Source organism: Sphaeramia orbicularis, chromosome 6 (assembly GCF_902148855.1).
Source record: "Sphaeramia orbicularis chromosome 6, fSphaOr1.1, whole genome shotgun sequence".
In the NCBI taxonomy this organism is placed as follows: domain Eukaryota; kingdom Metazoa; phylum Chordata; class Actinopteri; order Kurtiformes; family Apogonidae; genus Sphaeramia; species Sphaeramia orbicularis.
In genome coordinates, this window is record NC_043962.1 from 34,892,135 (window position 1) to 34,916,606 (window position 24,472).

The window sequence follows — 24,472 nt, forward strand, 5'->3', positions numbered from 1 at the left end:
CCACAATTTGCTCTTGAAAACAAATCAACCGCTACAAAGAGCATCATTGACCATATGTTATTTTATTGCATTGAATTCATTAGCTAAAATAAATTATGCCTAACATACATAGGTGATAGAATCATCAAATTTGGTGGTTAAAAGGCAGCAAAATGAGAAGTAAATATAGAAATGGATGTGACTGAATGAGAGCGACCTCCTGTCCCACACGAAACACACACCTTTAAGTTGAATGGGAGTAACCTCGCAGTCAACCCGAGCTGATGCCTCTGGCAGCTGGTGTGGCGGTTCGGGGTTGGAGGAGAATAGTAATGAGGGAGTGATCGAGCCCATTGGAAGTGACTGGACAGTGACTGATCGTATCTCTCCTCAGCAGCAAACATCAGCTTCAGGGTCAGTAACCAGGCAGCTAAAGCCACTGGACAGGATCCTCCAATGGTTTCACCTGTTGACCGGCCGGCTGTTCTCAGTTCCTCCCCGGCCACAGGTCCAGAAAGACAAATATCATCTAAATATGTGATATTATTAACAAGTAGGATCTTTTTTTGACTTAAAAAAGCATACACTTCTTATTAAGTCAGCATAGCATCACAAAGCAGCAGTTGTTTAACAAGAGATGTCCGTTTTTACAATCAAATAATGTACAATGAAAGAGGTAAATATGCAGCAATATGACCCATCAGGGTTTCTTGTTAACCATGTGTCCAAGTAACTGCTTGTAGCCCTTTGACTGGTGCAAGAAACATTCAGATCAATCTTAGTGCATCGCTGGTTTTGGATGTTTGATTATCCACAATTACTTTTTTATGTCCTTGTTTTAATCAACTCTGAACTAAAAACACAATCTCACTCAGCGACTCAAGTGCTTCGATTCACAGTACCTTTGTATTCCCATAGAAAAACACAGATTATTGCATACTATGCTAATGGCACACAGACCTTGGCTCAGGTGTATGATCTGTACCTAAGTTACTCTCAGACTGCGATGATTTGGCATCAGCTGTGCAGCTCGCCACATGCTGGAGCAATTGTGAAGATCTAACATGGAAATGCATGCATTGTCACGATTTTAGAACCAGTTTCACTTCCTGGTGTTTTAAAGAAAACTACCAGCATCAAACAGCCTTCATGAGCAACAAACTCAACAGTTTCTCCCACTCAGATGGACAAACATTACATTCATTTTTCATTTTTTTTCCATATGGGGTCTGATTTGTGTGCAATATTGCTAAAATGCTATCTTGGAAGACATGGTGTCGTCACATTAGGTGATCTCTGAAACAAGCAAAGTGCACAGTCTGTTTCTTCTCCAATCTCTTAAGTGTAACTTTGCATTCACACCCAATAGTCGGGAAGGATATAAAAAGGACAGCAATTTTTGGTTTCAATTAATACTGGATACAGTTGTGGACATTTTTTTAACTAAACAGGTGTCGCTAAAAGGTTACACAAAATTGCCAGGACAATGAGTTTTAAACAAATAACAAATCACAGAGTGTGGTTACAATATAATACATTTAACAATTGATATTTTCATGAGGTGCTATATATATTTATCAATAGGTTTTGGATTTTATTACTATAGTCAAAGAAGCAATATCTTGTAGAAAAACACCATCATTGTCCTTTATTATCCCCGATCCATTCACTCTGATTAAAAATGAAACCACTGATCTCCAGTCTGATTAGAATAACACACCCTCCTACTTCCAAATTGGCAAAGTTGTGGTTAAAATGATGCCCATGAAAGATGATGTCTGCTCCATTCAGGCGTTAAAGGAGGGTGTGTCTGAACCTCACAAATGGGAGGGAAGTTTGGACTGTTTGTGTTCTGTCTCTAGGATTTTAGAGGGGGATTGAACGTGAGGCGAGTGGACTCCCATGGACTGGTTCTGAGGTTCGGGCCCTGAATGTGTTCGACTGGCGGGGGTAGCTTGACCTGGGATGGGGCTGTAGGGTTTATTGACGGACACGGGGGAGGAGAATGGGCTTGATGTCCCTGCTAACCCCTCTGAGGAGCCTCTCATGGCCAAAGGCCTTTCCTGGTGTATAGAGCTGTGAGAGCCTGAGATAGTCTTTATTTCCTGGGTAAAGAGATCCCCCGAGGACTCAGCCCGGTCTTTGAGGCTGCAGGACACCCGGGCAGGGCACGAGGTCTGAGGGGCTACAGGGGTGTGAGAGCTCATGGTGCTGGGGAGCTCGCTGTGGTAAACTGTCCTTCCTCTCACGGGGCTCTGGATGCTGGGACTGTGGACTGGAGGTGTGTAACAGGGTGAGGCCTCTGCTGAGCCGTACTGGGCCAGCGAAGCGAGGGCGGAGTGTTCGGGGAGAATCTGGGGCAGGAAAACGGACTGGAGGCCCGCTAAGCTGTGCTGTGCCAGGGAAGCTGCAGCCCCAGTAGGTACAACTCCAGAGACCGGCTGAATAAATCCACTGGAGGAGTGGGTGCTGGTGATGAAGGGAAAATGAGGGAGGCTCACGCCGCTGGACGTCCTGGCTGCTTTGTCATGAGTGGAGACCATCTGCTGTGTGGTGGCGTGCGAGGTCTGCTGCAGCTGGCTTAGTATGGGAGTGACTGAGCTGGAGATCAGAGGGCTTATGGTGGGAGCAGAGGGGGCTGGGAATCTCCCTGGTAGCCTCCCAGGCACCCCCTGCTGGAGTAAACCTAACGGGTGAGGTGGGGTGGTCATAGCACCGTGGAAGGGCTGAGAGTGGAGCTGGGCGGAGCAGGTGTAGGACACCGTGGCCTGGCTGATGGGGAACACTGAGGCCACACCCGAATGGGGAGGATGGTGTGGGGGCTGGTGCTGAGAGAGAGGGGCCAGAGGTTGCAGGCTGCTGGTGAAGACGGACTGGGGCGTCAGTGTGGGAGAAACAGGTCCAGCGGAGAAGTGGTGTGTCCTGAGTGTGGGAGTCTCCACCCCAGAGCGAAATTTGGCAGAGCTGGCGGGAGAACCGGGCCCTGAACCGCAGCTGCTGGAGGCATTCGCTCCAACGTGGACTCTTTTAAGGTGGCCACCATGGTCCTTAACAGAGCCCGAGCCCGGTGCCAGGGGGTGGTGGAAGAGGATGGGGGGCAGCTGGGAGTGGTGGGCCAAGGCCAGGGCCAGCGGCGTGGTGGCAGCAGCAGCCTGCAGCGGGGCCTGGACCAGCGGGGCCCAGATGACCGGGGTGGGTGATGGAGGGGCGGGAGGGGGGTTCAGACTCTGTGCGGTGCTGGTCTGGATCAGCTGTGTGCATTGGGCCATGTCACGATCATGTTGCACTATTCTTTGGATGATTTCGCTCTCTTGGAGGTTTAGTGTGCCAGAACTTTGGTGATGCTGGACTTTATGTTGGAGGACAGAGTTCCTCTTGCCTAATAAACATCAGAACAAATAAGAAACACTCAGACTTATCAGGTGGTAAAGTGGAACTGAGACAAACACCTACGGTCATACACACGCAGTAAACTGGTGTAGGAGTCGAAGTCTTACAAAATATTATATGTTTGCAGCATTTTCATTCATTTTTATTCTGTATTCCAGTTTAGTTAATTTTAGTGCACAAATAGTTTCAGTTTCATTTCGGGGAATTAACTCGGTTTAGCTTTTATTTGGTTTAATAGTTTTCGTTTTCTACTGTCTTTTAAGATTAGCCCTAGTATTTAGAAGATGAAGAATGACATTAAATTTAATGTACAAAACCACTGTGTATTATGTTAATATTCAAGGCCATTTATTCTTGTACAAAAAGAATAAAATTGCTTCAAATTGTACTGTAATTTTTCTCAATTTGTAAGTGTCATTATAGTTTTTTTAATTATCTTTTTATTTCAGCTAACAAAATTATTATTTCACTTTACTTGTAGATTATGTCACAGTCTTTGTAAAATACACATAATAACAGTTTAATGCTGGAGAACATGGTTATTTTAACTACTTTGACACGATGTTTCATCCTTGTAAATGTGTTGTTATTAAAGACATAAAGCATCAGTATCTCAAGTCTTTTTCAATGGACACATGTAATTCTGATGTAGTATAAAATGGAAATAGAATCTATAACAGGTACATATTCACCAAACCTCTTCATGATGATGTATGCATGCTAAAAATGATTAAGGTTAAGTGATCAGCAGCACATACTCATCTACTTATTCTGAACATGAAGGTTTAGGTAGAGACGAACACACTTTGTAAACACTTAAGAGAAGCTGAAACAATGATTCAAGATTCTATTTGTTGTCAAAAACGCTCACCAATGCGGTCCAGACGGTCGAGAGCCACAGTCTCGAAGGCTCTTCTCATCATGGGATATTCTTCCAGCACCTCGTTGAAGTTGTCCACCGACAGAGAGTACAGGCGACAGTAGTTATCTGCTCGAACACTGGCCGTCCTTCTGCCTCGGGTCAGCAAGCAGATTTCTGCAAAGAGAAAAAAAAAACACATAGTCATGTGTGAAATCACTTGTTCTTTCTATAAAATCCAATGTCAACAGGTGATATGACAATTCCTATTTTTTCATATTCTGTCCTCTATATGTTTTTCCATCCATTCATAAAACCTAAGGAAAAACTAGTATTATTAGTGTGAGATGATAAAACATTAAAAGACTGATGTCTTTTAACCTCACAGATGGAGCACTTAATGCAATTTCTGCAGCTTACAGTTTGTCCTGACCTCATCTTTCGTGCCAGATCAGAAAAATAAAATAATGCGGCATTTAAAAAAAAAAAAGTAGACATATTTTTTCAGGACAGACACATTGAGGATATAGACACACACACACGCACACACGCACGCACGCACGCACGCACGTACGCAGACACTCACACACACACGTAGTCCCGTGTCCTGTTTATTGATTTAATCTATTCATTACAGATGACAACATGGGATTTCATTTTCCCATGTGTTAATTCGGAACACTTTCTGTCCTCAGATGCCTCTGTCGTATTATGTCAGTGTATAAGTGGTGCTGATTTCAGTAGCTTTAAGGCATTTTAATTAACATTTCACATAAAACTGTTAATATATATATACTTGAGGTTTGTGCACTATTGCCCATAGAATTAGAATAAAATATTTTCACCTCCTCTCATGAAATGATTGTAACAATGAAATTTATTCTTGATAAAGTGTAACTGGGACTGGGTATGTAATCATAGGATCAGGTCAAAGGTGATTAATGATGTGTATAAATAGGAATAAAAACACTAATGTGTCTGAAAACATAATCATTCCAACTTCATGAGCAGGCATGTTTTTATATTAATATGAGATGGAATATTCTGAACTTGATACTTGATAGTAATACTTACATACTTTTACTTAAGTAAGCTTTTATGGGCAGAACTTTAAATATTGCAGTTAATTGGTGCCAATTTTACAGTATATACTTCCTCCATTTCACAGTAGTATGTAAAATAAAAAAGTAAGAATATGGTCATTAAAACACTCCCAAGTCTCATATATTTCCTTAACTTATTTTTATCTCATTTCCTCTTGTGGATAATTCCCATTTATACAATGCACTATTTGTGTAACCTGGATTTACTCCATACCAACAGAGGCTTAAAACAACAGAACAGAGCAACAACAAATGGAAAGTTATGGATTTCAGCTTTAAATATGGTGAAACCCCCACAGATCGCAAAGCTCTTCTTTTATTCCTGTGCCCTTTTAAGGAGATGATGTGGACAGTTTTTTGCCAGATGTAATAGTCAGGGACGTTAATCTGAGCAGAATAAAGCACAGCAAATCAGACTAAGTTCACATTCATTCACATAGAGTCAAACAGAGTCTCTGTGTGGGGACATTACCTCCAAAGTACGATCCGTCAGAGAGCTTGGTGTCCTTGCTGCTTTTTGTCAGGACGCTGACGACACCGTGCTGGATGAAGTACATCTTCTTGCCGATGGTCCCCTCTCTGATGATGTAGTCGCCCGGCTGGAAGACCTCAAACCGTAGCTTTGTCAACATGGAGGTGACAAAATTAGGATCGGCGTTGGCGAACAGAGGCATGGAGGCCACCAGTTTGCGACAGTTAAAGTTGATGATTTCCTGTAAAACACACAAAAAAGGGTCTTTAGACGTTCACTGAGACGGGACCTTTGCGCCACATGTCAGTGTTTCTACATGTGTACATTTCAATCATAATAAAAGCAGGGTGGTTAACAGCTTAGTGCTCTGTTAATGAGGTTCTCCGTCCTCTGCAGCCATTACTAATCAGATTACATGACTGTTAACATCATCATGCAAAGTAAGAGAGCCATATTAGATTACATTAAAAAAAAAATAGCAGTAAACCATTTACATGTTCACATCATTAACCCACGTGTTGACAGTGGACAGCCATTAGAAAAACATGGAAATAAACAAGGTAATTTTTCTTCAAATTTTGATCACATTTATTACTGAACTGAATATTAAGATGAAAGAGCTTAGTTTAATTACAACAAATGTAAAGCGGATGACGTCTGACCTCTCTCAGTGGCTCATTTAGTTCTTCCAAGATGCTTTCTTCGTCAAACATCTTGCCCTGATAACGATGTTCGTAGTAGTCGTGGATTCTCTGTCGCATGTCTGCCGGGAGCTTGTGGAAGGACATGTACTGCTCAACCTGTTTATACTGCAAAGACAACATGAGTCGAGTTAATAGAAGGCAGAAGAATCCATAGAGTAAACTGTGACTGACAACTTGTCGTTAGCATGTGTGTAACTATTTAGAGATTGAAGTTTTACTTATGTGTTGTTTCTGTCAATTTAGCTGTTATCATCCAACTTCTGGAGGATATATTTGTGTCTTTCCTTTGATTTATTTATGTCAGTTCACATACCCAATTCATTCTGTTAATACTGATTTTAATGCTTAATGATGACCATAAGTTTTCTTTTCCTGGCTCCTCACAACTGTTAGTTTGTCAGACACCTGTGTCCTTCAAAAAACAAATGTGTAAAAAACTGGGGTCTTATTCTTTATTCTTCCAAATGAATTTCTTATAAAATGTTTGTTTTCATGTCCTGCAAACACAGAAAAATAGAGATAAAAGCGAGTGCAGCATTATTGTATCTGTGTAAAACAAAATGCAAAGTCAAGTCAGAATGGATATATTAAACTGATTAATGTGTTGGCTCAGAGTTTGACTATAATGGGCCTCATTATGTTAACAGTCAACTGTCAGGCCATCTGTGAAACCTGTCCACAGTGTGATACTGCGCCTCGGCCCCATCTGACAAATACAGTTGTGCTCTGCAGGCTTCAGCTAATAACATTAACCACTGTGTCCTTCAGCGATGTTCTCTACCAACAAAGCACCATGAATGATGAGTGTGCACCCAACCTACACTGTGTTTATCACCCTCTCTCGTCATCATCGTCACTTCCTCTGCCTGTCAGCTGTATTAGACCTAAATGAGTTGAACTGTTGAGTAAGACCACCCACCTTTTCTTGGTACTGCCTCCTAGAGGAGTCCAAAGACTGAATGAGTGCGGTTGCATGCCCCACAAACATGGCAAAGCACGTAGCGCCCACAATCATGCTGAGAATGGTGAGCCACACGTCAGCCATGCCTATAGGAGGGTAAAGGCCATACCCAATGCAGAGCATGTGACTCATGGCCTTAAACAGAGCGTAGGAGTACTGCTGGCCCCATGTGTCGTTCTGTCGAGGATGAAGAGGGAGGAGGTTTATCAAGAGCAGCGGCATTAATGCTGCAGCACATCAGTGTGAACCTTTTTAGACTTTAAGATGAGAACAACAAGTGACGAGGCTCCGCGCTGTTGGAACTACAACATAACATCAACTTTTACAAATGCTCTTACTTTAACTCTCCTGGTTGATTCTGGTATAAAATAGAATGGTAATTTGCTAATAATCACTAATGCTTTGATTTGAGCTTTTTATTGGGATTGATTTAAAAAATTTTGATCATTTATGGAGATCAGGAAATTTTATGTTGTCCTTATCCTGTTCCTAAACATTAAATCCCTGTAGATCCCTAATGTGACATGAATAGCTAAGTGTCAATAACTTGGACAAACATCTGATTATAGCTGCAACAGGCGAGCTATAGGACCCCCCTTTTTTCTTTTTATAACATACATATGTGAATAGTGGCTTGCTTTAAATGTTAATACCTACAGTTATTGTTGTGTGAGTAAGTTTTCTATAGGCTTGTATATATATTGTTTAATGCACGGCTATTCAAATCCGGACCTCAAGGGCCGGTATCCTATGTGTTTTAGATATTTCCCTCCTCCATCACACCTGGAAGCCATTCCATCGTCATCAGGCTTCTGCAGAGCATGATGAGGAGCTGATCATTAATTGAACCAGGTGTGATGAAAGAAGGAAATATCTAAAACATGCAGGATATCGGCCCTCAACGACCGGATTTGAATACCCCTGATTTAATGTATGTTATGCCACGTGATTAGTAATAGTTTTTAATGGATCTGTCATCTGTTCTGTATTTGTCTGTTGACCTATTATTGAAAAATAATAAAAAGTTTTATAAAGCTGCAAAAGCCAAAATCATGGCAGGATAAAATACCAGAATTTGCAATTATACACCTTCGCTCTGCAGATCTCTCCTCTACATCCAAATTAAAGGACTAAATACAACAACAGACAATCTGACATTTCATTTTATTTGTGGAAAATTTAAGTATTCTTTTTTACAGCTTCTCCATTGAAACATGGAGCAGTAGAATCAAGTCAGAGTGAGTCTCAATCTAATCAATGAGCAATAATTAAAGCATATTTAACAATGATACTTGTCTGAAAACAACTGCAATGAGATAAAATCTATGTCACAGGGTAGACTTTCTACAGCCTGAAAATGCAGGCTTTGAGTGGACATTTACTCACAGATCATTTGAATTACAACACGATGAAAGGTAATTATGTAATTTTTGCTCATTGATGCTAGAAACATGTCAAGCACTGTATTTTTACATGTCAGAATTAGAAAATGCATGCTGGAAAGTTAATATTAAATACCCTTTTAAAGATGATTACTTATCTTTTTATTATTATTTTGTAATTAAGTTATTATTCACTTCCAAATTTTATTTTAACTACAAATTTCACACATTAATCATTAAAGAAAAATGAATATTCTCTACATTTAACCTTTACTAGTGATATATCCTAACTTATAATATTATATGCTATGTTTTGCATTTTTCAGTGAAAATCTAATATTTTGCTATATTAAATTTACTGATAATGGAATGTTAAAAAAAATCAAGAGTAAATTTAAAAGTCATTTTATCAAAACAGACAAAACTGAAGAAAATGTGACTTTTTAAGCGAAACATATTATTGACTGAACATAAAAACAAGTGTCTACAACTGTTATTTGTTTTTAGCCATTTAGTTTCAGCTGTTCATTCAGACTATGGAGCCTCTGATTGTCCAAATGTATTGATAGGGTTATTGGTTTATAAGTTATTAAACATTTTAGATCAATAGATGCTTTTGGTTGCCAGCAGCTGTTTAGGTCTTTGAGGGGTAAATGTAATTTCAATACCAAAATATCAGTTTATAGTGGAAATATTGGCATCTTGTTTGTAATATTTTATTTACATTAGGCAAATACAGAAATCCATCATCTCAAAACATCACAATATGATTTTTTTGGCCTGATCGCCCCAACTTCAACATGACTTTTGAGAGGAACACATAGAGATGAGGTGTGACTCATACGTAATCCACTTACCACCATCTTATTTCTAGTGACCCAGCAGTCAGGAGGGAAGTCCTGCAACATGGGAACCAGGAACTGCAGACATCCATCCCAATGACACAGCAGCAGCATCATACCAATCAGATTCATGATACGCACCATAGCGCTGGCCAGGTCATAGGTCATATGGAAAACCTGTAATGGAGATTATCAGCATTAGCAGAATAGAAACAATAAAATGAAAAAACAGCTCTTTGTAAATAATTCAGTAAATACTGTCTCATGCAATCCGAAGATTTAAGACACAGAAATATAGCACAGTGTGGGCTGATGGCTACATTGGTCCTCTACCAGACCACACTGTTCTTAATCTTCTACAGACCACCAGAGGCTATTTCACTGTTATGTAACCATCTGCAAGCAACATTAATGGCCTATGGGGAATGTGGCCTCAGCAGGAATTATAAAAATAAGATAAAAAAGCAAAATATTGTACTTTAGTAGGAGGATTGAGTGTTAGAGCCACAGACAAGAACTAATTAAAACATTAGTTAACAGAACTAGCTCTGAGCAAAGGTAATCCATGCTTACAGGTTATAGGAAAATAGAAATATAAAAAAAAAAGTCATTATATACAGCATTTAATTTAGTTGGCCTTTAAAAAGCACAGTATTTTTACAGTTTGAATCAAACTACTTCAGTAACATTCTGTTTGATACCAATTTTCAGTCATTGAGGAGTAAATGCCACCAGTGTCAGCACATGCAGCATGCATATCTTTATTCAGTTTAATGATGTGGCAAATAAATTTATTTTTTATGTAGTAAATAGAACAGCAAAACTTGCCAAATCACAATTACAACTTCAGCTTGTACAAATATATAGTCAGAAAAGACTGCAATTGAAATTACGGGTCAACAAATAGTAACTTTTTAAAGGCCATTGTAATAACAATAGTGTGGAGCAGAAAAAAGCTGATTAAACTGGCTATATCACACCATTCAACCCAAAACACTGACACTGTAGATTCAATAAGCATCACTGACATGAATGACCTTCGACTTTATAATAAAATGGACTGAATTGAATGAACTGTTGAACTGAACATCTCATACATAACAGAAAAAAAAACTGAATCACCAAACATCAAAATCACAGTAATTAATCAAAGAAAAAAATTAAATTGAACATCAAACTAACAACAAATCTAAACTGGAGTGATTTTTGGACTTTGAGCTATTGTTTTCTTCTTTCTTTCAAAGCATAATTTTTGCGATTGTCCAATACATGCACCAACTTCTGGCAATACAGATAGTTTGCAAAGCATCTTATCTGCAGATACATAATTCCATCTCTCCTCTCCAACTCTACTGAAGTGTAGAGTGAATATTTTTGTACTTTTTCAGTTACAGTGCACATTGTGGTATTGTGTAAAACATGCAAAGTAAATCTCTATTTCTTTTAATTATTTAGAATTTATTTTATATGGATTTCCAAATGATCAATGATCTGTGTCAATGACTGAATCACAATTTTGTCAACAATAACATTAACGTGACTTTTTCACCAAATCATGCAGCCAAAGTTGTAAAAAGTAAAACTGATTTGGGTGATAAAATCTCTGAAACATAAGCAGCTCATGTTAAACTACACTTTGGTAAAAAGTTATATTAAAAATGTTAAAATGTATTTTTTATAGTGCCGTCAAATGATTAATTTTTAAAAAAAATCAGATTAATCACAGGGTTGCTGTGGATTCATTTTGATTAATCACGATTAAATATCATTAATTTTTAATGAAAATTAATTGCATTTCATTTTGCATCAGCAAACAGACTCAAGAAAGAAGGGAGTATATACGCACTAAACGTGTTTGTCGCAAGATGGGCAACACGACAAATGCGTGATAGCAGAATCCCCGACTAACATATGCTTTGCATTAATGTGGTATTTTAAACTGGAAGTGCTTTGGTGAAAAGAAAACTCCTTCCTCCAGAGTGTGCATAATACTTTATGTTGGTTGACTGTTTCATCTTGGGGTTTTGGCACAATGGATTACAGAAACAAACTGCCCCAAATGCATTGACAGAGACGTTCAGTTATTCTGTGCTGCAGATGGGTAAATTGCGTTAAAATTCTTAATCAGATTAATCATGATGATGGATTAATCTGCGTTAATGCATTAATTTTGACAGCCCTAATTTTTTATATTATGAAACTGCTTTGAATGTATAAAAAACAGATGGAACCTAAGTTTGTGAGTGCAATGTAATTTTCCACATATCAAAAACAAACCCAGCTCTAAAATGAGAACCACAAACACCCATTTTAATGTCCAATCAGCACCATCTGCTACTGTGAGGTGTTAATGAAGGTCCACAGGAGCTGCATATCTACCTCTTCCCACTGGTGGATGTAGCGGATGAGTCTCGACAGACGCAGCAGCCGCAGCAGACTGAGGATCTTGGTGAACCGGACGATCCTCAGAGCTCGGGCCGTCTTGTAAAAATCTGAATCGATGCGTGTTTCTACGATGAGAAAGATGTAGTCCACAGGTATGGAGGAGATAAAATCCACCACGAACCAGCTCTTCAGATACTTGATCTTTATCTGCTGTGGGTCCAGGATGATCTCTGTGTTGTCCTCCTTAACGATGCCTGTGCGGAAGTTGAGGACCAGGTCCATGAGAAAGAAGGTGTCTGAAACCACGTTGAAGACGATCCACGGTGGTGTGTGCTCGTCCTTAAAGAAGGTGATGCCCACGGGAATGATGATGAGGTTTCCCACCATCAGCAGCAGCATGGTCAGATCCCAGTAGAACCTGAAACACACAGCAACCAGTTACGTAACTCACATTTTAGAGACATGAAAGGCAGGGTCATGTAACTGTCTTCAAGAAAAAAAAAATATTATAAACTTGTTTTTTTGGTCTGGAAAATAACATATAAAGAACATACTGAATTTGACAGTAGAAGAATTAATTATATGAACCTAAAACATAAGATCTGCAGGAATAAGAGTAAAATATATAAGAAATTGATGGGTAATGATAGTAAACTCAGCTATTTCAGGTTTTGAAAACAAAAAAAGAACTTTAATACACTGTCTTGCAAATAATTATTTCACCATTTCATGAACAGAACCAGGATGATTATCAGAAAAACTCAAATCCACTGGTTGACTCCCTATGCAATTAGTAGTGTAACACAGAGACAAAACTAAACATCTATGTTCACATAAGCAGAAACTATTCACAGACACTTCTTGAGCAATTACACATTAAATGGGTTAAAGAAAACAATGAAGGTTTTCTATTTCAGTTCAATTTTGGGCTTCTGGCCAAAGGGAGAAAAAGGAAAATGGGTTATTGGAATTTATGTGAATCACTCATGAGAATATTTTGGTTTCCACAACCAACAAAATCCGCATGAATGAGATGCAGCAGCAGCATTAGTTATGCTAATACTAAACTATAACCAATCTACTTTTCCAACAATTTGTTCTTTGAATAATATGCAAAAATGTGGAAAATTATAGTGAGCTATTATAAGCTACAACATAAAACAGTCTTGAGACATGACACTATTTCCACTTGTTTCAATTAGTCTGTTTACTATTGCACTATTTATAACAGTGATGTTATTCTGGGTGAAGCTGCTGGATGTGTCTTTACTGCCTTTATTTTGCATGTTTCTTAGAAATCCTCATTGTATCAATTGACGTGTAACAAATATACACGATACTTCGCAGAAAAAAAACACAAAATATTATAAGTTGGGGCAGACAATATACAGTACAGAGAGTGTTTATTTACTAGTCGCCATTGTCGAATGTGTGCGAGATAAGAAATCATGCAGGCGTGTGATTGCATGTCGGATCCATTTCAGAGACCTAATTAACCGCTGATCGATTAGGACAGAAGCCTGACACACCTACAGCCTGGAGAGGAGAAGGACCGACCAGTACGCATTCATTAGACCAGTTAAAGGTACTCGAGGCATGTGACAGAGAATATAGTAAATGACCCTGTAGTGTATGATCCAGACACGCATTAAAGTCAAGAGAAGAGAATGGAAATCAGAGGAAGATGCTCTGAAACGCAGCCTTATCGACGAAAACATTGATCAAACGCCGCTACTGTCGACAGGTATAATTCACAACTTAAATGAGCTCATGACTGACTGCAAGAGAAAATGTTGGGATGTATGTTTTTGTGGTATGTGTTGTACAAAAGTGTGAAACTATGACTGAACAATAAATGATTGTTGTTGACTATTATTATCATTTCTTCTGTTTATAGTGTCACCTTAAACATGTTTCAGTGTTTTGCTGTTTAAATCATACATTTTTAAATGATGAGAAAAGATTTGGTCACTATTTAATTAGAATATTAGATCTACTAGTTTATTAGAATGTTATTAGAATATCTGTCAATGTTCTGATCAAAAAGAAGAATTTTAACACAGATAACAAACTGGTTTTTTTCTTTTCACTCAGACCAAATCATCATACTCAAAAAAAAAAAAAAACAACAATAAGCAACAAGGACTTGTAATGTTTTACTGACAATGTCATTTGTATTCCGATAAGAATCTATGAAATCATAGTTTTGGTCATATTATAAACAGTGCTGTGCAAAAGTCTTAGGCCACATTTAGGGTTGTTGTTTTTGCAGGGTTGAAATGAGCATACGTATTTATTTCTCATTCTCTATTCTTCAGATGCAACAAGAAAATACAGGAAATATATGCAAAGCCTGAACTAAATGGGTTCTAAAGGTTGAAGTCAGTATTTAGTGTGACCCCCGACCCCATGACAAGAAGCAGCACAAACAGTTACAAATATCTGACATGTGTTGAATGAAACCTGATATAAAACACCAGATATTAAATCTCACATTGTCTGAAAAAAAGGCAGGTTAAGTACAAAGGGAGGTTACACTACCTCTACCTCTTTGGTTTATAGAAGCTATTTTTTTCCTGAAACTTTTGTTTTTATTGCTGTACATATTTCATATATATCCAGATTGCATCTTAATAGAGACTGAGAAATGCATATGTGTGGTCATTAGAACTTTACTAAACCAACAAATCTAATGTTGGCCTATAGGACTTCTGCTCAGTACTGTATCTTGACAGTATTGTGTTTTACCCAAACAGTCATATATCAGAGCTGCAACAACAAATGGATTAATCAATTAATTGTTGAATATACTGTAACTGACAGGTATTATACATTGTTAACTAATCTTTGAGGAAAAAGAGGCCACATTTTCTGATTCCAACCTATTAAAAGAGAGTATTTTCAGGTTCTTTTCTCATTTGTGACAGTAAATTGAATATGTTTGGATTCTGGATCATCCATGTGAGGGTGAAATCTTGAGTTTTGGGGATGTAGTTTATGAACCAAACAATTAAACAGGAAAATAAGTGACAGACTAATTGACAGTGAAAATAGTAGTTAGTTCCAACCTTACCATATATGTTATAAGTCACAAAATGGAAGATTATTCTCTTGGAGACTTCAACAAAAATCCAAAATACAAGCTGTTTGCTTCTTGTAACATGTTAGTTGTGGATGTGTTTTTCGAGTCAGACATGGCATATAGTATTAGTAAAGAGAGTATTTATTAATCATGTTTCATCTTAAGTTCATGTAACCAGAAATTAATCAGTTAAAGCTGTAAACCTTTCATAACAGACACAAATGTTTTGGACATATCGCCCAGCTCTAGCATATATCTAAACATTTATGTTTCGTTTTCAGCAGCACTCCAAGACATATTATACACGACAAAAACCCCTGTAGGTTAAAAACTATACTGACCAAACACTTTTAATGCTGACACAGACTAAAGATTCCCTGTAAACTGACTTAAACACACCTGCTACCCTTTCAGCAAACAACCCATGATGCAACACTCTCAGTAAAATACTGCACTCACTCTGGTACTGTGTTCATCCAAAATCAATGTGTCTATAACAGGGAGAGAGCTAGAGGAGTGTAATTCTAAAGCGAGCCTCATGCCGCGGGCTAAAAAAAAAGTGTATTCAATATTCATAACACAGTAATGTATGACAAATTGTGATATATTGATTATATTCAATATATTGCCCAGCCTTAATATCTGTTACTTACAGCCAACCTTCACAGGAGAACGTCACAAAAACAGGGAACTAGTGAGGGAAGGGTGGCCATTTGTTCTAATCAGCTTTCTGTTGTTCTCTGCCAAACAAAGCATTTGCATTCCTCTCTTCATCTGCCTGTTGTCTCTGTGGTGACACACTGGTCCTAATTGCACTTCCCCTCTCTGGCTAAATCCACCGTTATCTCCTGGGAATCCATGTCATCTCCAGAAGTCAGCGCCCATCAGCCAGATGTTGAGTAGTTAGCATTACTGCTCTGCACACGTCACTGTGGTGCAGAACGATGGAACATCTGGACCAAAAAAAAAAGGTCTGCAGGGGACAGTGCATTACCGACATCCCCTACAGACCATCGTGCCGGCTCATCAGCTGACTGTGCACGCAGCATTCTGCACACAAAGATCAGAAAAGTCGTGGATGTAATCTGGCGTTACCATCAAAATAAAGCCAAAAGTTGTGGAGTATCTAGACCTCTACTGTTCCAGAGAGGGGTCTTGCACTATTTGGGTCAGAGTGCAACTACACTGTGAGAGCTGAAAGAGAATAGCGTTACAAGCAAAGTGAACACAAAAAGGCTTAAAATGGTGAAAGGAGCTTAGATCAATCAGGACAGCTGAAAAAGGGATCACATTTGTACTAGAGATACTTATCTCTTGCTGCCAGAGCGCAGCTGAAGCACAACAGCCTGCATGCAGCTCAGTGGCTTAACACACACCTGTACTGTGGCTCAGGCCGACCAGCAATCATATTAACCATATTTACACAGCGTGCCAGTTCAGTATGTCTGCTGCTGTATCCACAGAAAGCTTTAATAAAAGACAGCCGTTACTTCTGATATAAACACCTGAGAAACAGTGTTCATGGAAAAAGATACAAGGAAAGAGTGCACGGGTTATATTAAACTGGTCACAGAAACCCACAGTACGTCAGCCCACATTTGTTACAGACACCAGGGAGTGAACATGGCCTTTACAGGATTAAAACCTGCAACGCTGGATGTTACAATGTCTCATAAGCTAAAAAAAAAAGGCCCTCTTTAACGTTGGCAGGTCACATGCAACACCTGTAACTGAAAATTGGATCTGTGAGTTAAAGCATTCACCTTAAGAGGCCCACACCTGGCGCCAAAACCCTGCTCAGCAGCAAAATGTGACCCAAACCGAGCATGAAGTAATGACACCTCAAACGTACCACAGAGTTAACAGCTGGGCGTCCTGATTCCTCACAACATCATTTTCATTTCAATCTCTCTTTCTGTCTCTCTCTCTCTCTCTGATCAGTGTTTGGTGGTGTGTCCCCTCCCTGTCCACACCATCTCTGCTCCATTAGACTAATTGTGCTGTAATAATCTCCACTGATGTGTGCTTCTAATATCTTGAATGGTCATGTTACCCTATTTTGATTACCCCATTTCAAAGCCCCTGCTGCACTCTCTGTAATCCATTGCCCTCGCTAAATGATAAAAAAGTGTAATTCAGATGAGTGGAAAAAAACTGCAGTGGCACACATTGGCGTACAACTGGACGGTGAAAATATGATGACAGTGAGCCTCAAGGTTAAATGTCATGAAAATCCCTGCATGGTGGAGATGAACAGAATGCCGGTTTGTATGCATGCAATAATATTCTAAATGTGCACGCATATATGCACGCAAACACACACAGCACGGACGGCAAATTAGGGAATTACAGATTGGCGTAATGTGTTACAGAAATGTAATTCAACAATATACTAACTGACAAAAAGGAAAGAAGGGTCTGTTAGATTGCAATATGCAAATCATGCCATACGCGTCTCTAAACCAAACAAAAGAGGTACTTATATCCTGCATATGTATAATATAACTTGGCTGCTGTTGTGCTTGTAAGAGGATTTAACGTGCAAGTCAACTCCTTTACTGTAAATCAGATATGACCCTGTTAGAATAGGCTGCATAGAGTATGTGATTAAGACTCATTTTCTGAATTAAGGCCATTTATCTGTTTGAGGTGTATATGTATTTCTGAGCCACATTCAGTTTATGATACCTCTATTCTCCTTCCTGGTCATCATTCTGTTATATTATCTGTCATATTCTCACAATCAAACTAAAACCTTACCTGGTATATACTGCTGGGACTTTGTGAGTGTCTATGATATTAGGTTTATACTGGTTTCATTACATTTTGTATTTATTCCCTGATTGGGCTAAACTACAGCAAAACAAAAAGAGTTTTTCTCCATTTGCAGGCCATGCAACTATAAGTATGTGTCAGGATCACTGCAGCACTTTTTTTTTGCAAGACACTACTGCTTGTGGGGAAAAAAAAAAAAAAAGGATTTCTGCACCTCAAATTACCTAAAATCACTGTATGGGTGGATTATCCAGAAGCCAGCAGACTTTACTCGTTCCCTCTCATGCTCCACGGCCCTCTCACTGCCCAACATCCGCAGGGAGAACTTGTTGACTCCCGGCTGGAGCATCGCCCCAAACTGCCTGTGCATGAAACCGGCTTGGTACAAGCGGTCATCTTCAGGTATTATCTGCTCGGTGCCCTCCAACTTGATGAAACTTGACTGGTCGAAAATAGATGCTTGCCCGGCTGCGCCAGTCAGACCACCCGTTGCCCGCTGCTGGGCCCCGGGGCCGCGCTCACCGGGGAAACTCTCACCGACACCCGCATCCGCCTCGGGGATGAGGCACCGCTGCTCCGCCGGGTCTGATCCGGGAGGATGCCGCCCGGTGATGGAAGAGATGCTGCCTCGAAATAAGCGACAGTCCCCGTTCAAGTTGGTCTTCACAGTGACATCCCTGTCCAAGTCTTCGCTCCTGGCCTCCTCAATGCTCTTGCAACTGCTTGCAGGAGACAGAGAGGACAAATGTTTTAGCCGAATACTTTTCCTCTTAGTGTCCTTGTCGCCGTTGTCTCCTTCATCAATCACGAAAGGTTTTTGCCCAATATTTTGCGGCAAGCTGTAGAGCCGTTTGCGCATGGAAGACTGGAATCTTTCCATTTTTGCAGAAGACAAGAAATGCGCTCTAAGGATAGCCCGTAAAAACAGAGGGATGAATCATGGATCTCATACACTTGGGGTGCAACTGGAGGCAAAACAGTGACGGCGCATCCGCAGGACAGGTCGTATCTTATCTGACACTTGGGACGTGTCTCTGTCCCCTGGATCAAACATTGAGATGCGTCAAGAAAACGCGGCCGCTTGCATCCGACGGGTCATGTAAAAGCGTTAAAAGGGAGACGCATGTAAATCCAGGTATCCCCACACCGTGTCGGAGAGAGCGCATCAGGATGCAGCATGCTGAGCGTCGGACGTGCCGGAGTGGGAGAATGCTGCTGCTGCTGCTGCTGCTGAGCTCCTCAATGACAAAGCATGATCTCCACCTCCCCAAAATATCTGAGCTCTCTGTCAGTGCAAGGTGATGACACGCATGCAGGCAGACGGCTCCGGGTTTCACAGTGCGCTGACATCACTGATCCATCACCCTCCCGCTTTCTAATAACGTGAATATTGATGGAGCTAATCTATCGGGTTGCCATAGGAGCCAGGGATGGCACATGCGCTCACCCCGCCCAGCCCGCACACAACTGGAGAGGATGATTCAAGGATGCGATCCAGCCTTGGAGTTGATAGTTCACTCATCTAGGAAAAAAAAAAAAAAAAAAGCGACGGGGTGTCTGTCATACATGCTCAGGTCTGGATGGTGATAATCGGTCAAAATGAGCAAAGAAAAACAGACTGCATGGACACTGAGAGCTCAAAGTGTTGGGGATACTTTCCATTTATCAACAGGCTCTGTGCAGAATAAAACACACGCATGCACCTATAGAGTTGGAGTTGCATTCAACCATTTAATAGTACCCCTATATTTTTGTCACCTCATTTCATAAACACTCTTCTGTTCATCTAACAGAAATCACATCAAATCAAATAATTTAGTAAGTATCGAAGTTATTCATCACCATTTATTATTTCAGAATTTGCTTTTGTTATTGACAAAATAACAAAATTTCCCTATATTTAATTTCCTGATTGTTAATTAAGCTGTGCGTTAATTCAAAAATGATTTAATCAGAACAGAGAAAACTGAAGAAAAGGTGATTTTTTCAAGTAACTGAAAATAAAATCATGTGTTTACAGCCACTGTCTTTCGTCAAACTATGGTTTTCCTGGTGAATCAATGTTTAGAAGATGACAGTGTTTCCATGTCCACTCAGAGCTTCTGAATGTTCAAAAGAGTCCTGTCTGATGATGATGAAAAAACAAGAAACTGCATTTTAACGGAATTATTTAACCCATAAAGGCAATGCTACTTTTATGTCAAAACCCAAATATATTTTTCTGTGTATTTAACCTTTCCTAAGTGATTTATCACCATTTATTATAATATTATCCTCTGTATTTTGCATTTTTCACTTTAAATCATGCATTTTCTTACATTTGATTTCCTATATTTTATTTAGATATTCATGAAAACTCAAGAGTAAATTCAATATTATATAAAAACAGAGAAAACGTAAGAAAAAGTGACTTTTCATCAAAAGTATCAATAACTGAATGCAGAACCAAGTGTGTCCATCCACTGTCACTGATCCAACTCCATGGGTTTTACTGGTGAATCAATGTTGTAGAAGATAATGGTGTTTCCATGGTAACTACAGAGCCTCTGAACATCCAAATGGGTCATATCTGATGACCATGAAAAGATGACAAACTGTATTTTACACCAATTATTTACATGGATTGACAGGATTAGTGGATCAACAAGTATTAAATATTTTATATTAGTATATTATTATACTATTAGTTATTGCGGTATTAAAATGCTAAAGTCCTATTGGATTATCATTGTGTTTTCTGTTTGAGTAATTTATAAAACCTATGTTTTTGAGAGCTCGGTGTCTGTTTAACCCTTAAAGAACTAGATCTATTTTTGTGCAATGATTTTTTTCTCTACATCTAACAAATTCTAATTGATTTATCATTATTAATTGTTTCATCCTTTGAATTTTTCAATGCAAACCAGGTATTCTCCTATATTCAATTCACTAACAATATAAAACTCTGTAAATTCAAAGATTATTATATCAGAGCAGAGTAAATTGAAGACAAAAGTGGCTTTTTCAACTGAATATATCTTTAACTCAACATCAAAACAAGCATCTACAACCTTTGTCTTTTGTCTAACTACATTATCAGTGTTGCCGAATATGTGTTTCCAAGTTCACTCCGGAGCCTTTGAATGTCCAAATGTGTTGTATCTGATGACAAGAAAATGTTGAGAAACTGCATTTCACCTGAATTTAATTAATGTATTGATAGGAATAGTGGCTGAAAAGTTATTAAACATTTTCGATCAGTAGATGAAGTAACGGTATGTATTTACAAAACAAAAACTATATTACGCTCCAATAAAGACAGAAAATAAGCATTGGATTTTTTATATTTTTTTCCACAAGATTTCACTCTAACAGATTTTACTCAATATTAATAAACCTGTTATGGATTTCCTAAAATTACACCAAAACACAGAGGTTTTCCATGTGTAAAAAGTTTTGCACAAATACAGAAACACACAAGCTATTAAAATTTCTAAATATTCTTCATAAATTAAGTAGTTTACATAGAGGTTATAGCTTTAATAGCCATCAGCAACCAAAAGCATCTACTGATCTAAAATGTTTAATCATTGTTAACCACTAACCCTCTAATTAAATGTAAATAATTCAGGTAAAATTCAGCTTTTCATTGGCATAAGAAATGGCCCATGTGGACATTGAAAGACTCCATAGTGAACATGGAAACACTGTCATCTTCTACAGCATTGATTCACCAATAAAACCCATGGAGTTTGACAAATGGCGGTGGTTGGAGACACTTGTTTTTGATGAATTTCACTGAAAAACATCCCTTTTTCTTCAGGAGTCTTTGTTTTAATATAATAAACTTTGAATTCACTCAGGGCGTTTAATAACATCTACATGATCAGCAAATTAAATCTAAGAAGGTACCAGATTTTCACTAAAAATGCAAAAAAATAAGATAATGCTATATAAAACAGCAATAAATCACTTAGAGAAGGTTAAATGTGGATAAAAATTAATTTCAAAGATGTCACAAGAAGGGTGAAGAGGCAACTTCCTTGACAAAACACACAGAAGGGTAAATTGTGGCCTGATCTATGAGAGAATACATAATAGAAGACAATGCAGAGCATGTGAAAGCCTGTAATACTGGGACATAAATTGAACTTTCAACTGATGCCTGAATGTTGTGTCTTCTGTTTCAGACATTTACACCCTAAACTGATTGAAAAAGAGCAAATCCATGCACAGAAATTAACCACAATGCAGGAAATAAAGTGTTTGATAGTGGAGTAAAAAGCCCAGACACACCGTAGTCACCTACAACCATGAACAAGTACAACTAAATGACAAAAACAATTAGAACAGGCCAGAATTTTACACTCAATAGAGCTTTTAGGTCACAATGACAGACTGTAGTAAACAAACCACACAGTGAAAATGATTCCTGCACTCCATGACCATCACTTTAAACTGATATCACACGGGTAAAAGTGACTTTGCACCAAGGGGAATCGATTGTTTCTAATTTTCACATCTACTGTACAGATTTGGGGTGTAAAGCCTGAACACTGAAGAGAAGTGGATGTGCAATGCTGTGCATATTGTCTATGTTCATTGTGATTAAAAAAAATTCTATTAACTTAATCCTGAATGACCTAAACGAAACCACTGTTTAATAACTTTAACCACTAATTCTATCAGTGCATGTAAATAATTCAGGTAAAATACAGTTTCTCAGCTTTTCATGGTGATCAGATAGGCTCTGTAGTAAACATGGAAACATCATCATCTTCTGCCACATTAATTTACCAATAAAATCCATGTAGTGTGACAAAATGACAGTGGTTGGAGACACTTTTTTTATGTTCAGTTAATGATATATTTGGTGAAAAAGCCACTTTTTTGTCAGTTTTCTCTGCTTTGAATTTACTCTGAGCTTTTCTGAACATCTACGTTAGAGCTGCACAATATATCGTTTGAGCATCATCATGGTGATGTACGTGTGCACAGTAGTCACATCACAGGTCCTGCAATGTAGGAGGCAAATGAACTCAAAGTGTTCCCATCTAATTTCAACCTGGGTACCTGACACACAGGGATTCACCAATCACAATCATTCTTAATCAGTTCGCCAAAGCAGACCACGCCCCTGCACATGGAGTGAGTCGCTGGTAACAACACTGAAAAATGAGCAACGAACAAGAGAAAATCACCAAAAACGAAGACTTGGTGCCAAAAAGAAAAGCAACATCAGTTATTTGGAATTATTTCAGCTACATGAAGGATGAAACTGAAACGTGTGTTCAGTGTCGACAGTGCCTTCCACCTGTTGCCACGAGGTAACAACTAATTTGTCTGACCATTTACTTTGGTACCACACAGCTGTTATATCCTCCTGAGTATTTTTTCAAATCGCAATATATATTGCAGGATTAAAAAAAAAAATCGCAATGTCACTTTTTTTTTCCAACATGTGCAGCCCTAATCTACATGATCAGTAAATTAAATAATATAGGAAAATTCCCGATTTTCACTGAAAAGGGCAGAGGCTAAAATAATAAATAGTGATAAATCTCTGAGGAAAAGGTTAAATGTAAAGAAGAAATCTCTTTGAAGTCAGAGCAAAAATAGCTCTAGGTCTTTAGGGTTAAACAGAACTGAACCACCACTTGTTCTGATCACGTTATGACTGATGAATTATACTGCCAGTGTCTGCAGAGCTTCATTTTTTTTTTTATGCCATGTAGAAAAGTGATGAAGTAAAAGTTTAAGTGTGTACATCTAGGCCAAAGTACTGAAGTACAACACATAAAACTCTCTGAAGGTCATACAAAACACTGAAGTCTACATACTGGACTCAAAGTGGGTAATTGAATTCTTTTCTAAAATTCTCTTATGTGGGCACCGTTTCCATCCAACAGCCTAAATCAGATCTCCTGGATCGAACCGTTGCCCACATAAGAGAGTGTTTTTAAAGAAATTAAATTATCCACTTGATGCCCAGTGTGCAGATGTGTATGTTTTGTGAGACGAGATGAAATGGCTATTTGTTGACAGTCACATTAGAATGATATTATGGACTTTATTATTCATTTATTTATATTTTCATTAGGCATACTTTCTGGTTTCTGTCCAAATATTTTCTTGTCACATGTAGACCTTGTTTAAACACCAAAAACACCAAACCAAGTGACCAAAAACTGTGTAACTGCGCTGTGTAATATTCACTTATACAAAAACACTTTTCTTCTCTGTATATTATCATGTGTTCTTTGTGTTCTCATGTTATTTATGTCTCTATTCATCAGAAATCAAACCACATTTTGCCCAAAATAATCTGCATCTATGTGTCTTCAGTCTCCTTATCATGAATGCCCAGATTAGGATTTCACACTCTGTGCCTTATTTAGTACACTCCAGTCATCACTCTCGATTATGTTAGTAGGCACCAAAAACCCTGTAGGTTGAGCTATCTGTCCTCTTGTCATCTCTGTCGCTTGAGCTTTAATTAAGATTAAAGGACTAAATGAAACTGGACTGATCTATTCCTTGTGTCTCAGTGAAAGGAAAG

General features: G+C 38.6%; 1 protein-coding gene across 1 annotated transcript; it reads right to left on the reverse strand.

The window, feature by feature from the left end:
• Positions 1-43: 43 nt before the first annotated feature.
• LOC115421046 (potassium/sodium hyperpolarization-activated cyclic nucleotide-gated channel 3-like) lies at positions 44-19,348 on the reverse strand. The gene is made up of 8 exons (XM_030136706.1): positions 18,159-19,348; positions 12,072-12,495; positions 9,708-9,869; positions 7,427-7,645; positions 6,466-6,612; positions 5,804-6,044; positions 4,241-4,405; positions 44-3,358 (listed from the first exon to the last, which is right to left on the reverse strand). Exons 1-8 carry the CDS (start codon positions 18,812-18,814, stop codon positions 1,797-1,799), a joined length of 3,576 nt encoding a protein of 1,191 aa, XP_029992566.1. The 5' UTR covers positions 18,815-19,348; the 3' UTR covers positions 44-1,796.
• Between the last annotated feature and the right edge of the window lie 5,124 nt (positions 19,349-24,472).

What these genes read in the sequence shown, in the direction of transcription:
- LOC115421046 (XM_030136706.1), bottom strand. Translation starts at nt 18,814, where the DNA reads ATGGAAAGATTCCAGTCTTCCATGCGCAAACGGCTCTACAGCTTGCCG. An exon ending in TCACTAGAAATAAGATGGTG is followed by an intron (nt 7,646 to 9,707) that starts GTAAGTGGATTA and finishes CATCCTCGACAG; the next exon opens with AACGACACATGGGGCCAGCA. An exon ending in TAAATGAGCCACTGAGAGAG is followed by an intron (nt 6,045 to 6,465) that starts GTCAGACGTCAT and finishes TGTGTTTTACAG; the next exon opens with GAAATCATCAACTTTAACTG.